The following is a 14,397-nucleotide window of genomic DNA, read 5'->3' as shown; positions in this document are numbered from 1 at the left end:
GCCTTGTATCTGGCAGGCTGTCTCAGGCATCAAACAAAAAAAAACAGGCATTTGCATGAAAGTAAAATTATGAGGGGAACAAAAACACAAAACAAGGAAAGGTACAGTATGAGCTGAATTAAATTTCCATTGTGTGTCGTTCTGTTGAAAATGCTGAGAAAAACAAAACATACAGTAGACATACCCTGTGGAGCGAAAAACCGCTATAAATTATTCAGCAAAAAAAAAAAAAAATTATATATATATATATATATATATATACACACACACAGCTACCAGCTAGCATTAATACCCTCAAATAAGCCATCGTTGTATCCTGATTGAATCAGAAGTTCTGATGTATAATAGATACACATTAAATAAACAGAACTTCTGAAGTATAATAGATACACAATAAATAAACAGAACGCAAATACAATGATGATGGTGTTTTTTGGTTTTTTTTAATATAAAAGGTAAATTCCAAGATAGAACAGCACACAGTAAGTGTGAACACACACAAGCAGCAGATGTTCCAGTGCATATGGACCTCTGAGCGGCGCTCCAGTGCATATGGACCTCTGAGCGGTGCTCTAGTGCATATGGACTTCCAAGCGGCGCTCCAGTGCATATAGACCTCTGAGCAGGTTCCAGTGCATATGGACCTCTGAGCAGGTTCCAGTGCATATGGACCTCTGAGTTGCGCTCCAGTGGCTCCCATCTCCTATCAGTGCCAGGTATTGATTTCTCCGCTCCAGTCACATGTTGCAGTGATGGCTGGCAGGACGGGGTGAAAGGTCACACAAACGCAAGCTTGTTGGTGGGCGGGCAGAGTCCTGACAGCCCTGGAGGTCAGATAGTTATAGAAATGAACCACGCCGTTCGAACTGCCTGTGGCCAGGAGAGATCCATCCGGAGAGAACTCACAGCCGACCGCGTACCCCTCGACCTGCAGCACACACAGGGGGTTCCATTACTACAGACCAGACAGCAAACACACACACACACACACACACACACACACACACACACACACACACACACACACACAACCCCACTCATGTCCACAGGGTAGACAGCATGTGGACTGCACGTGAGTGACACACACACACACACACACACACACACACACACACACACACACACACACACACACACACACAGACACAGACAGCAAACACACACACACACACACACACACACACACACACACACACACACAGGGGGTTCCATTACTACAGACAGCACACACACACACACACACACACACACACACACACACACACACACACACACACACAGGGGGTTTGAAATGATACACACACACAGCAGGTGGTTGCACACCACTCCACACCTCCAACACAACACACACACACCACACACACCACACACACACACACAACACACACAGGGTGTGTTACTACCAGTCCAGGTTGTGCAAACACAAGGTACACACCATGAGGTAATGATGTGTGTGGTCACAGGGGGTTCATTACACAGACACAGACAGCAAACACACACACACACACACACACACACACACACACACACACACACAGGGGCTCTCATTACTACAGACAGCAAACACACACACACACACACACACACACACACACACACACACACAGGGGGCTCTCATTACTACAGTCCAGACACACACACACACACACACACACACACACACACACACACAGGGGGTTCCATTACTACAGACTAGACACAACACACACACACACACACACACACACACACACACACACACACACACACACACACACACTCACACACACACACACACACACACACACACACAGGGGGTTCCATTACTACAGACACACACACACACACACACACACACACACACACACACACACACACACACACAGGGGCTCTCATTACTACAGACTAGACAGCAAACACACACACACACACACACACACACACACACACACACAGGGGGTTCACACAGACCAGACAGCAAACACACACACACACACACACACACACACACACACAGGTAATGGGTCCATTACTACAGACTAGACAGACACACACACACACACACACACACACACACACACACACACACACACACACACACACACAGGGGCTCTCATTACTACAGTCCAGACGGCAAACACACACACACACACACACACACACACAGGGCACACACATTACACACACTAGACAGCAAACACACACACACACACACACACACACACACACACACACACACACACACACACACACACAGGGGGGTCCACACTACAGACACACACACACACACACACACACACACACACACACACACACAGGGGCTCTCATTACTACAGACTAGACAGCAAACACACACACACACACACTCACACACACAGGGGCTCTCATTACTACAGACCAGACAGCAAACACACACACACACACACACACACACACACACACACACACACACAGGGGCTCTCATTACTACAGTCCAGACGGCAAACACACACACACACACACACACACACACACAGGGGCTCTCATTACTACAGACTAGACAGCAAAAACACACACACACACACACACACACACACACACACACACACACACACAGGGGCTCTCATTACTACAGTCCAGACAGAAAACACACACACAGGGGATCCATTACTACAGACCAGACAGCTGTGTTACGGACCAACAAATACTCTGCAAATAACGAGAAACTTGGCTGCTGTGTCCCATCTTATGAATTATTTTCAAGCAGAATTCACTGGGTTTCAAAGCGCTTCCCTCTGGACCAGTTACAAACATGAAAAAGGATCACTGCCACAGAAAACAAAGACTCAAGAATCCTCCAGGACACAAAATACACACACACACACACACTCTCTCTTTTACACACAAACACTCTCTTACACACACACACACACACACACACACACACTCACTCTCTTACACAAACACACGCACTCTCTCTTATGCACACGCACACACACACACGCACTCTCTCTCTCTTACACACACACACAGAGCGAGATATTAATAAGGTAAGAAGTGACAGAAGCAGTGCTTGAATGTTTTGGAGTAGCTAGATTCACAGTCGTCCCGTCCCGTCCCGACCCTTAAAAACTTTATAATCATAGAACCATTGATGCAGATCGAGTTAATGCATTTCTTGTATTTTATTTCACAGAGGCATTCAGGGTTCAAGCCCTACCTTATGTCCTTCGTAACGCTTCTTCTTGTTGATTCTGTACGGACGCTGTGCTGAAAACAGAGCCATGTAATTGCCATTAGTCTGCGCAACAAACACGGACTCTTTAGGGTGAAGAGCCAGGCTTGGGCAAGTATAGCGCTCCTAAAAACCAAACAAACCAAATAAACAGTACAGTTGAATCCGATTAAGAATATCCACTTTCAATTGATTACATTTGAAAAAGGTCTTTAGTTTTTACATTAATCAGCACTGAGCAGAACAGCAGGACAGTGACTGATGGTTTTCCTGCTCGTAAACCCACCTGATAAATCTGATTGGAGACCTTTGCAGTGGTTTGGAAATCCCATGCGATGAGGGTCCGGTCAGCTGAGTCTCTGCTCACAGAGTCTGTGCTGGTGATGAATTCCTTGCCCTCTGGAAGGAACACAATGTCCAGAGTTTGTTGTATCCCAGCCTTGTACGAGCGGATCACCTGTGGGAACAGTGAAGGCACTCTGATTGAAAGTCCGCTCTGCCAGTGTTCTACTGACAATCCAAAAAAGAATCTTAACTTGCATACAGTAAAACAAACAAGAGAAAACGATTCTAAATGATTCTACATGAATCTCAAAGTGGGCAAGCTTTGCAGCATTTCACAATGGGATATATTGGGTTTCAAATCTTTTGTTTAACAGCTGTGTTATTCTGTGATACCAAAGTGGGGTTAACTACTTGGCAGAATTAATCTCAAGCCATATCAGACAGCAGACAAGCTGAGAGAGGATTGAATCAGCTTGTGGAGCCGCTGTAGCTGTAAAACATATTGAAGGCATTATTATCTGTAACAACGACGCACCACCATTGTTTATATGGTGCTCTTCGAAGTTCTGCTCTCAAGCACAGCGTAACGATCGAGTCATAAGCTCATATAAATAATAACATAATAATATCTTTATTTGTATATAGTGCCTTTCATAGTGGACCACCATCACAAAGCGCTTTACAGAGGTAGGCTGTGAACTGTGCATTATATGCAGAGTCACTTTCAATAGGACCTTGATTTAACATCTAATCTGCAGGACAGAGCACAAGGAGGTTAAGTGACTTGCTCAGAGTCACACAGTGAGTCAGTCAGGGGCTGAGGTGGGATTTGAACCAATGACCTTCTGCTTACAAGCCCTAGACTTTAACCACAGGACCACACAGCTTCCTTAATATGAACGAGAATGGCAAACGCCAGCTCTTGCTCCAACCCTGCCTGAGCCAGAGGTGTGTCTAGTACAGGGAGATTCAGCTGCTGTACAGTCGCCAGGATCGCGCACAAAAATGAATTAAATATCAATCCGGAGTCTGGCAGGTTGTCAGCGACATCAGAAGGTATCTGGAGGAACTGAAATGCACTGTGTTGAGTTTTGATTGTTTGCCAGATAACATATTTACCTTCTGTTCAAATTCCAGGAATGAGTCGCACACACGACAAAATGTAAATGGGGGAAAAAAAATATATATATAGACTAAGTCTTGGGTCTCCTGTTGCTTACTTATGAAATGAGAGAAATGTAAAGGAGTTTACCATTTATATTGCTTGTTATCACAGGAGGCTGTTTTTACAACGCCTTTGACCTCGTGCTTTTGAATAATACATTTCATGCAGGTCATGTTGCTGCTGGTTTACCATCCGAAGAAGACATCTCAAAATCAATTTATGTTTTACATTTTATGATTACCTGCAAGCCAGAAAATGGAATCTCTAACAGTGCATGTGTCTGTCTATCAAGGGATCTCGAACACCAGGGGCAGCCCATATTTGAATGATCTGCCTCTGATTATATGAACTGTACAGATCCCCATATTTGTAGAAATACAATATATCAATGCCATAGCAAGACCTATGTACCTAATACATGCATTAAACCATACCAATATATCAATACCATAGCTAGACCTTAGCACCTAATGCATGCATTTAAAACCCCTTGCACTGCTGCAGTGCATTAGAAGCCCTATGGTTCCAGTGAGGTTACGAGTCTCTTTGGGAATGTTCAGTTCTGTAAGTTAGATGCACACTGTCTGTGAACCCATGGAAGGGTTCGAGTACTGCGTCCACACACGCAGCATACACGGCGGTCATTGCTTCAGACAGGCCAGGCAGGATGCTAACCTGGCAGCTCCTGCAGTCCCAGGCTTTAACCTCGGAGCTGAAGCCTCCACACAGGAAGACGTGAGGGTCCCTGGGCTGCAGCGCCAGGCAGCACACCCTGAACTCGTTCCTCAGCTCAACTAACCGCTGGCCTGCAGGAAAGAAGAAAAAAATAAGAAATTATAGAGAATCAGATAATGACCATCTGATGAGAGGATTGGCTTCCTGTCAAGCCCGAGTCCCAGCCAGCCAATATGTACCGAGCAGGATACTGCCCTCTCTCTCAGTTATAAATATAAACTGCAGCGCAATTTGATTTAGTGCACCGGCGTCCGTATTGAAGGCACAGTTTCACATCATGCATTATACTGTAACTGAGTTTCGACCTGCGTTACACGGCATGTTATTTCCATATTCACGTTTGTAAAAGAATACCCTGGGACATTCTGCTCTATTCATCTGAGAAATAAAAATGCTGAATACAGAGAATATGTTCCTGGCCAAATATAAAAACACTTCATGAGTAGCAACCACTGCTCTATATATAGCAATACAAAGAGCAACCTGGTTTGATCCCATATCCTGTGTGCAATTATACCATCAGCAGTCCTGTAACAACACTTGCACTTGATTTCCATGCAGACCACTGCATCCACACTCGCTGTGCTGACACAGAGAATTGTGAGGGTCTGGAATCAACTCCCCAGTAATGTTGTTGAAGCTGACACCCTGGGATCCTTCAAGAAGCTGCTTGATGAGATTTTGGGATCAATAAGCTACTAACAACCAAACGAGCAAGATGGGCCGAATGGCCTCCTCTCGTTTGTAAACTTTCTTATGTTCTTCTTATGTTCTTATGAGACAAATAAAGGGCTCAGCTCCCAGGCTCTTCTTAAGCACGCAGGCAGACTGCACAACTTCAGTGCATTGCTTGGGATGAGAGACATTCTGTCCAATCTTCCAAACACACATAAAAAGAACATCATTATCAAACGCAGTACACTGGAAAATGACACGTTAGGAGGGGAACAGCCAGGCTGTTCCATTCTGCTGCTTGTGCCATCCCAGATTAAAGAAACAAAGCGCTGCCTTTGTGATGCAACCGTATTACATCTCAAAGACCCGCTCTCCTGCCTTCCCTTTTCTCAGGCAGCACTATTCACATAATAACGAGGAATCCTATCACTGAGGAGAGAGCACCTCGGAGCAAGCAATAATTCATCAGGGGGAAACAATGACATACATAATGGATGAAATTATCCAAATTAGCATTTGGTGCTCGAATAATTTAGCAATTTCTACTGCACATTCTGAGAGAAAAAGAGATATTTTAAGAACAGCAACCGGAGCAGAGTACCATCAATTTGAGAACTAATGTCAAAAAACACAATAAAAACCCTGTACTATAACAAACACTGCTTGTACCGCGCCTATGTTTTTCCCTATGGGCAAATGACAGGTAAATTGCCCCATCCACATCAAAGTATTATATGTGCAATTTCTCCCAGGGGAAAGCTGATCCCTGTGTTTCTAATGTTAACCCTGAAGAACCAAGCTGTTCTGTCAAGATCAGAGCAGTAGCAGCAGCGTCGGAGCAGCAGCAGAGCAGAGCAGCAGAGCAGAAGAGCAGAGCAGAGCAGAGGAGCAGCAGAGCAGAGGAGCAGAAGAGCAGAGCAGAGCAGCAGAGCAGAAGAGCAGAGCAGAGGAGCAGAAGAGCAGAAGAGCAGCAGAGCAGAGGAGCAGCAGAGCAGAAGAGCAGAGCAGAGGAGCAGCAGAGCAGAAGAGCAGAGCAGAGCAGAGGAGCAGCAGAGCAGAAGAGCAGAGCAGAGGAGCAGCAGAGGAGAAGAGCAGAGCAGAGGAGCAGCAGAGCAGAAGAGCAGAGCAGAGGAGCAGCAGAGCAGAAGAGCAGAGCAGAGCAGAGGAGAGAGCAGAGCAGAGCAGAAGAGCAGAGCAGAGGAGCAGCAGAGCAGAAGAGCAGAGCAGAGGAGCAGCAGAGCAGAAGAGCAGAAGAGTAGCAGAGCAGAGGAGCAGCAGAGCAGAAGAGCAGCAGAGGAGCAGCAGAGCAGAAGAGCAGAGCAGAAGCAGCAGAGCAGAAGAGCAGAGCAGAAGAGCAGAGCAGAAGAGCAGAGCAGAGGAGCAGCAGAGCAGAAGAGCAGCAGAGGAGCAGCAGAGCAGAAGAGCAGAGCAGAGGAGCAGCAGAGCAGAGAGCAGAGCAGAGGAGCAGCAGAGCAGAAGAGCAGAGCAGAGGAGCAGCAGAGCAGAAGAGCAGAGCAGAGGAGCAGCAGAGCAGAAGAGCAGAGCAGAGGAGCAGCAGAGCAGAAGAGCAGAGCAGAAGAGCAGAGCAGAGGAGCAGCAGAGCAGAAGAGCAGCAGCAGATCTGCTCACTGCCACTCATCCAGCCCTGTAAACCTGTCACTCTTTCTCAAACATTCACGAAGGTCTATTTGTAATCACACTTCCTAATACCTTATATTGCTTTTGTTATTGCTATAATCACACAATTACAATGCCACTACCTAGAAGTGAAAAGGAGATCTGAAGTGCTATCCAAACACACAGGAGCAACATCTTATTATTTTATTGTTGATATTTTTCTTTTCCATACTTTGACTGAAGCCGGTGTTTTCCTATTTTCCTACAACACAATACGTTCATGTCCTTCGCTACCGGTAATAGGGCCCTACCTGTGCTTGCAATTGCATGCTAGTCACTGGAAACTGTGCGGTGATGTGGTGTCCTATATTCTGCAACACAGGAAATTAACTTATAACAGGAGAGTCAAAGTGTCAATAAAAAAAAACAGAATGGATCAATCTGAAAACAGTACAGTACAGTGCATGTGAGCACGGCAAGGTAAAGAAAGCTAAGAATATGTGTTACCCCTTAATCAAGTGTAACAATTGTGTAGTACAGAGCCCAGTAATATTATTTCATTTATAAAGGACATCTCAGCAGCATGCTTCCAGCAGAGCACAAGGACTTTGCTTTCTTATCCAGGCAGCTCAGGTTATCTTTCCTGCTGAGCAGACAGCCGGCAACTGGGACTGCCAGTCACTGCCAAGCACTGAGAAAACCCAGAGCCACGCGGGTCCAGCAGCAATCACTGCCAGTCACTGCCAAGCACTGAGAAAACCCAGAGTCACGCGGGTCCAGCAGCAATCACTGCCAGTCACTGCCAAGCACTGAGAAAACCCAGAGTCACGCGGGTCCAGCAGCAATCACTGCCAGTCACTGCCAAGCACTGAGAAAACCCAGAGTCACGCGGGTCCAGCAGCAATCACTGCCAGTCACTGCCAAGCACTGAGAAAACCCAGAGTCACGCGGGTCCAGCAGCAATCACTGCCAGTCACTGCCAAGCACTGAGAAAACCCAGAGTCACACGGGTCCAGCAGCAATCACTGCCAGTCACTGCCAAGCACTGAGAAAACCCAGAGTCACACGGGTCCAGCAGCAATCACTGCCAGTCACACACTGCCAAGCACTCCAGCAGCAATCACTGCCAGTCACTGCCAAGCACTGAGAAAACCCAGAGCCACGGGTCCAGCAGCAATCACTGCCAGTCACTGCCAAGCACTGAGAAAACCCAGAGTCACACGGGTCCAGCAGCAATCACTGCCAGTCACTGCCAAGCACTGAGAAAACCCAGAGTCACGCGGGTCCAGCAGCAATCACTGCCAGTCACTGCCAAGCACTGAGAAAACCCAGAGTCACACGGGTCCAGCAGCAATCACTGCCAGTCACTGCCAAGCACTGAGAAAACCCAGAGCCACACAGGTCCAGCAGCAATCACTGCCAGTCACTGCCAAGCACTGAGAAAACCCAGAGTCACACGGGTCCAGCAGCAATCACTGCCAGTCACTGCCAAGCACTGAGAAAACCCAGAGTCACACGGGTCCAGCAGCAATCACTGCCAGTCACTGCCAAGCACTGAGAAAACCCAGAGTCACGCGGGTCCAGCAGCAATCACTGCCAGTCACTGCCAAGCACTGAGAAAACCCAGAGCCACACGGGTCCAGCAGCAATCACTGCCAGTCACTGCCAAGCACTGAGAAAACCCAGAGCCACACGGGTCCAGCAGCAATCACTGCCAGTCACTGCCAAGCACTGAGAAAACCCAGAGTCACGCGGGTCCAGCAGCAATCATAAATCTAAAAAGTTTTGTATTTTATATAAAATATATATATATATCTCACGAACATCAGATTGTCGCATTAATATTACATGTACAGCAAAGCTTTTTAGTCACTATGATCTTATGAGATCTTTATTGGGCCCTATGTCACATCCAGATTGATTCATCTCCTTTTTAGGATCCTCATTAAAAAAAAAAAAAACTGTGACTTTGCCTGCTGATCGTGTCCGATCGTCCCATTCTCTATAGTGAACATGATAATCTGCATTAAACTTGTACCACAGAATCCTAGTCTCTCAAAGACATATCGAATTTCATTTGACTGCAATCCGCTAAACTCTTGTTTTATAGAGATGTTTTTAACCTTTCAAGTGATGATGTCCACAATTTGGAGGACCCTCGGTATGTGCATGCACTTTGAATTATTCATTGAGTGTTGCATTTACTAACCCTATCTTATATCAAGACATTCTTCCACTCTAATATATTTATTAAGTGACAGAACTGCAATTTGTTAGAAGTTCAGGAATTCCGTGACTGCTCCGCGATTCTATTCGATGTCATCGTTTGGATGTGGCTGCCTGACTGCCTTTACAGATCACAGCCAGTCAATGCTGCTTTAACAGTAAACAGCTTGATATTTATATGAAAGTGTGATGCTTCCCCAGCTCAGAACCGGTGATGCCTAATAACATAGAGAACACAGGTAAAGACTTCTCGTTGAAGCGTCCATCTAGCTTTATAACTAAATGTAGCTTCTATAGCAAAGTTCTTTTAAATTCTCTGAATCATGATGCAGCACACTCACACATCCCATGCTGCCATAAGCAGTTTTCCTCAAGGAGCAGTGATGTGCTGCTGCACTTCTGTCCTGTCCCCTGAGTGATCAGCAACAGATTATCATCAGCATGCTCTCAGAATGCTTACTGTGGGGTGATCAGCTACAGATTATCATCAGCATGTTCTCAGAATGCTTACTGTAGAGTGATCAGCAATAGATTATCATCAGCATGCTCTCAATGCTTACTGTAGAGTGATCAGCAATAGATTATCATCAGCATGCTCTCAGAATGCTTACTGTAGAGTGATCAGCAACAGATTATCATCAGCATGCTCTCAGAATGCTTACTGTAGAGTGATCAGCAACAGATTATCATCAGCATGCTCTCAGAATGCTTACTGTAGAGTGATCAGCAATAGATTATCATCAGCATGCTCTCAGAATGCTTACTGTAGAGTGATCAGCAACAGATTATCATCAGCATGCTCTCAGAATGCTTACTGTAGAGTGATCAGCAATAGATTATCATCAGCATGCTCTCAGAATGCTTACTGTAGAGTGATCAGCAACAGATTATCATCAGCATGCTCTCAGAATGCTTACTGTAGAGTGATCAGCAATAGATTATCATCAGCATGCTCTCAATGCTTACTGTAGAGTGATCAGCAATAGATTATCATCAGCATGCTCTCAGAATGCTTACTGTAGAGTGATCAGCAATAGATTATCATCAGCATGCTCTCAGAATGCTTACTGTAGAGTGATCAGCAATAGATTATCATCAGCATGCTCTCAGAATGCTTACTGTAGAGTGATCAGCAATAGATTATCATCAGCATGCTCTCAGAATGCTTACTGTAGAGTGATCAGCAACAGATTATCATCAGCATGCTCTCAGAATGCTTACTGTAGAGTGATCAGCAATAGATTATCATCAGCATGCTCTCAGAATGCTTACTGTAGAGTGATCAGCAATAGATTATCATCAGCATGCTCTCAGAATGCTTACTGTAGAGTGATCAGCAATAGATTATCATCAGCATGCTCTCAGAATGCTTACTGTAGAGTGATCAGCAATAGATTATCATCAGCATGCTCTCAGAATGCTTACTGTAGAGTGATCAGCAATAGATTATCATCAGCATGCTCTCAGAATGCTTACTGTAGAGTGATCAGCAATAGATTATCATCAGCATGCTCTCAGAATGCTTACTGTAGAGTGATCAGCAACAGATTATCATCAGCATGCTCTCAGAATGCTTACTGTAGAGTGATCAGCAACATATTATCATCAGCATGCTCTCAATGCTTACTGTAGAGTGATCAGCAATAGATTATCATCAGTATGCTTTCAATGCTTACTGTAGAGTGATCAGCAATAGATTATCATCAGCATGCTCTCAGAATGCTTACTGTAGAGTGATCAGCAATAGATTATCATCAGCATGCTCTCAGAATGCTTACTGTAGAGTGATCAGCAATAGATTATCATCAGCATGCTCTCAGAATGCTTACTGTAGAGTGATCAGCAATAGATTATCATCAGCATGCTCTCAGAATGCTTACTGTAGAGTGATCAGCAATAGATTATCATCAGCATGCTCTCAGAATGCTTACTGTAGAGTGATCAGCAATAGATTATCATCAGCATGCTCTCAGAATGCTTACTGTAGAGTGATCAGCAATAGATTATCATCAGCATGCTCTCAGAATGCTTACTGTAGAGTGATCAGCAATAGATTATCATCAGCATGCTCTCAGAATGCTTACTGTAGAGTGATCAGCAATAGATTATCATCAGCATGCTCTCAGAATGCTTACTGTAGAGTGATCAGCAATAGATTATCATCAGCATGCTCTCAGAATGCTTACTGTAGAGTGATCAGCAACAGATTATCATCAGCATGCTCTCAGAATGCTTACTGTAGAGTGATCAGCAATAGATTATCATCAGCATGCTCTCAGAATGCTTACTGTAGAGTGATCAGCAATAGATTATCATCAGCATGCTCTCAGAATGCTTACTGTAGAGTGATCAGCAATAGATTATCATCAGCATGCTCTCAGAATGCTTACTGTAGAGTGATCAGCAATAGATTATCATCAGCATGCTCTCAGAATGCTTACTGTAGAGTGATCAGCAATAGATTATCATCAGCATGCTCTCAGAATGCTTACTGTAGAGTGATCAGCAATAGATTATCATCAGCATGCTCTCAGAATGCTTACTGTAGAGTGATCAGCAATAGATTATCATCAGCATGCTCTCAGAATGCTTACTGTAGAGTGATCAGCAATAGATTATCATCAGCATGCTCTCAGAATGCTTACTGTAGAGTGTTCAGCAATAGATTATCATCAGCATGCTCTCAGAATGCTTACTGTAGAGTGATCAGCAATAGATTATCATCAGCATGCTCTCAGAATGCTTACTGTAGAGTGATCAGCAATAGATTATCATCAGCATGCTCTCAGAATGCTTACTGTAGAGTGATCAGCAATAGATTATCATCAGCATGCTCTCAGAATGCTTACTGTAGAGTGTTCAGCAATAGATTATCATCAGTTTGCTCTTAGAATGGTTAAGTAATTACCAGGTTGAATGTGTTTGCCTTCTCAGCGATGCTGTGCACTGTACTCTACCTGCATTTCGTCCTTGTGGTTTTATAATACAATACATTCTGCTCCTGGTTTGGCACATTGCTCACTTACTGTACACATGTCCCACTAGGGAAATTCAAGAAACATTACTATTATTATTATTATTTTTGTTATTATTAATTAGTCATTTATCAGACACTTTCATCCAAAGCGACTTACAGAGACCAGTAGGTGAACTATGAATCAACAACAGCTGCAGAGTCACTTACAACAGGACCCCGGTTTCACATCTCATCCGAAGGAAATACTCTTTAGTGTAGCCATTAGCAGTGCTCTTGCATGAATTTCCTTCAAAGTCCACACACACACACATATACACACGCACGCACACACACCAACCAGAGGAACACAGAAAACAGAATAAGCAAGCCGTCAGCGTACTGCACTGGGGTTCAGATCCAGCACCTGTTTGTCTCGGGCATCTGCCAGATGGCTCACAGCACAACAGATGGTGCTCCTGAACGAACTCTGCAGGTCGTCAGTCACGTGACTCCAGCTTCTTTTGCAGTGTGCCGGAAACAAAACTCGTTCACCACACCAGCCACAGTCACGCTGCTGTGTGATGTCACTTTTGGTGTCAAGGATTTCATCTTTTCAATTTCAATGTCTTAATGCATACAAAGAAGGCCTTTGACAGCTGTAATGAACACACAGAAATTACAGCTGATAATACCAAATGATAAAAAAGATTTCTGACCTGCTGTGCATTGTACGCCACCACATCCAGAAGAACAACAAACAGTGAAGAATCAATGCAAAGGTGCACAAAAGTGCACGGTTCTGGATATTAGAAATCGAGGTTTTTCATTTCAACCCAGCACTGAACACACAAATAAACCCAAATATGCCTCAGCTCTCAAGTGGTTAACAAGGTGGGTTGCTAATCTGGCCTGGGGTCCAGCAGGGGGCGCTGTGCTAGCCATCGCACTCACATGGTCTAGGGATGGGAAATGGGGTTCGTTCACCTTGCCTCTCCGCACCACAGTGACTACTGGTCTGCTAATCAAAGTGAATATTAAAAATAATAAACCCATAACAACTCTACCATTGACACAAAAAAACTATATATTCAAAATGACAGGTTGGCACTTTGACTGTAGTAAAAAACATGTACATTTGCACCAAGCTCCTTGCTTTTCCTGAAATAAATGTTCCGCTGCCTGAGAAAAAAATAATTGCATCATGAGTCACCAAAACTATATGGAGTGTGACGGGCAAGATTAAAATAAGATGACGTCAGGTTTTAGCTGCGCAGACAGCAATGTTAGCAGGATAATCTTTAGTGATTTTTTTTACCCTCGCACTACTGTGGAGCAATCAGATAGGGTTTGCACTAGCTTTCAGCATCGACAACAGTAGTCAGACAGAAGTAATATGTCTGCTGTGCAGGGAAGTGTGGCCATGTTAGCGTTTGCGGAGCGCGGCAGTGTGTTCACGTGTGCAGCGAGCGACAGCATGTCCTGCCTTGTTATAATACTGACAATGTGATCATTGTTTAACACGGTCAGCCTAGCAGTGCACCAAAC

The 14,397-nt window shown here is 44.7% G+C and overlaps 1 protein-coding gene across 2 annotated transcripts in view; it reads right to left on the bottom strand.

The window, feature by feature from the left end:
- Window positions 1-428: 428 nt before the first annotated feature.
- Window positions 429-14,397, bottom strand: part of LOC121329931 (WD repeat-containing protein 25-like) — a 30,049-nt gene continuing 16,080 nt past the window's right edge. The window contains exons 4-7 of one of the 2 annotated variants that reach the window (XM_041276016.1): window positions 5,319-5,449; window positions 3,480-3,650; window positions 3,179-3,319; window positions 429-928 (exon numbers count right to left, since the gene is read on the bottom strand). In XM_041276016.1, coding sequence (XP_041131950.1) covers window positions 707-928; window positions 3,179-3,319; window positions 3,480-3,650; window positions 5,319-5,449 — 665 coding nt within the window. In that variant the 3' untranslated portion in view covers window positions 429-706. The remainder of the gene's footprint in view (window positions 929-3,178; window positions 3,320-3,479; window positions 3,651-5,318; window positions 5,450-14,397) is intronic. The other variant, XM_041276017.1, reaches the window with a different exon arrangement.

Source organism: Polyodon spathula, chromosome 17 (genome assembly GCF_017654505.1).
Source record: "Polyodon spathula isolate WHYD16114869_AA chromosome 17, ASM1765450v1, whole genome shotgun sequence".
NCBI lineage: Eukaryota > Metazoa > Chordata > Actinopteri > Acipenseriformes > Polyodontidae > Polyodon > Polyodon spathula.
Note: the sequence above shows the minus strand (reverse complement) of the source record. Positions and strands in the feature narration are given on the sequence as shown.